Source organism: Arachis ipaensis, chromosome B03 (genome assembly GCF_000816755.2).
Source record: "Arachis ipaensis cultivar K30076 chromosome B03, Araip1.1, whole genome shotgun sequence".
NCBI lineage: Eukaryota > Viridiplantae > Streptophyta > Magnoliopsida > Fabales > Fabaceae > Arachis > Arachis ipaensis.
In genome coordinates this window covers 47,673,308-47,674,740 of record NC_029787.2, presented here as the reverse complement: position 1 = coordinate 47,674,740, position 1,433 = coordinate 47,673,308, and the positions used below count along the sequence as shown (strand labels likewise).

At 33.8% G+C, this 1,433-nt stretch overlaps 1 protein-coding gene across 5 annotated transcripts in view; it reads left to right on the top strand.

The window, feature by feature from the left end:
- Window positions 1-1,122, top strand: part of LOC107630475 (cycloartenol-C-24-methyltransferase) — a 16,995-nt gene extending 15,873 nt beyond the window's left edge. For 4 of the 5 annotated variants that reach the window (XM_021118882.1, XM_016333618.2, XM_016333617.2 and 1 more), the window contains 2 exons: window positions 151-248; window positions 716-1,122. In XM_021118882.1, coding sequence (XP_020974541.1) covers window positions 151-248; window positions 716-779 — 162 coding nt within the window. In that variant the 3' untranslated portion in view covers window positions 780-1,122. The remainder of the gene's footprint in view (window positions 1-150; window positions 249-715) is intronic. The other variant, XM_021118880.1, reaches the window with a different exon arrangement.

The window sequence follows — 1,433 nt, the reverse complement described above, 5'->3', positions numbered from 1 at the left end:
CGTGTCTATTAACTAAGCAAGACATATGTCATATTGTAAAGCTATTGCTTGAGACCTCTTACCTTTTATATATATAAGATAAGATTTTTTATATTACTCAATTTGATATTAGTTTGAGTCTTTCAGACGATGAATTTGATTTATTTGTAGGTCAAGGCTTTGGAATTTGCTGGATTGGCTCCAAAGGGGAGTCTAAGGGTTCAAGATTTTCTAGAGAAAGCTGCTGAGGGACTAGTTGAAGGCGGAAAGTAAGTTTCTCATTTATCTTTGTAATGTCACACTCTATCCACATTTGAAGCTCTTATATATTATATACTTGTTTCAATTGGAGCTAAGGTTGGGGTGTTCTTAAACCATTCCTGGCAATTCGGCTCCGATTGATTAGTGTCTCAGATACACAAATACATAGACATAGAGATGCAGAAAGCTGTTTAGTTGCATAGAACAGAGCGGCGAGAAACACAATAGAACTGAAACACAATGTCTCAAGTATCATCTTAAAAGGAAGAATAGTGGTATCTCTCTCAGTGACCCATCCGATCTTGATCTCGTCTCATTCTCATTCTTGACTCTTAAGTTGGAAGGACACTAATCTGAAAACATCTGAGTTTCGATCGAAGCACATGAGAATCAAATACGATTTAGTTTAATTTAACAACAATTCTCACTAGAGGAGGACTACTGAAACTTGACTTGCTTTTGTTACCTTTTTCAGGAAAGAGATATTCACACCTATGTACTTCTTTTTGGCTCGGAAGCCTCTTTCGGACAACAACTAAAGTGGTGGCGCAAATTGCATTTTGTAGTAAGGACTTCAAATCTTGGATTGTGTTTTCTTATGGCCTTATCAGCGTGATATTGCCCGTTTTAAGTTATTTTGTGTGTTGATTTTGATTGTAGTTGGTGGTAATTAAGTAGAGATGGCTTTGAATTTTCTCAATGGATGGGTTATCATGTCATATTTATGTACCCTATGCAGTGTAAGAAAACATAAATAAGAGGGGAAAGCAGGGATGGATATTTTCTGTTGGGAAAAAAAAAAACACTCAACCCACTTAGGGAATTCATCGACTCTATGTTAAATCTTTATAAAACCCAATTCCATATTTATTTTATTTACCATTTTTTACTTTTTGGTTTTAACGAGTTGATTTGTATTCTGAAGTAATTTTAAACTGTCCTTAGTTATCCTTATTGAATATAAATGTAAGCATAGTTAATAAACGTATGCAAGTCTTTTAAAGTTAGGTAAATTCTTGACAAAGTTTAAAGAAAATTACGTCGAAATGTGCAAGTTAAAATCAAAAGAAAATGCTAAGTGGTGCAACTAAGACATATCTATAACATAAAATAACTAATTTTACAATCACAAGTAAGCCAAGTATATTCTCTCCAGACAGCAATTATACAAAGTAAAGAACTCGTTTCATAGG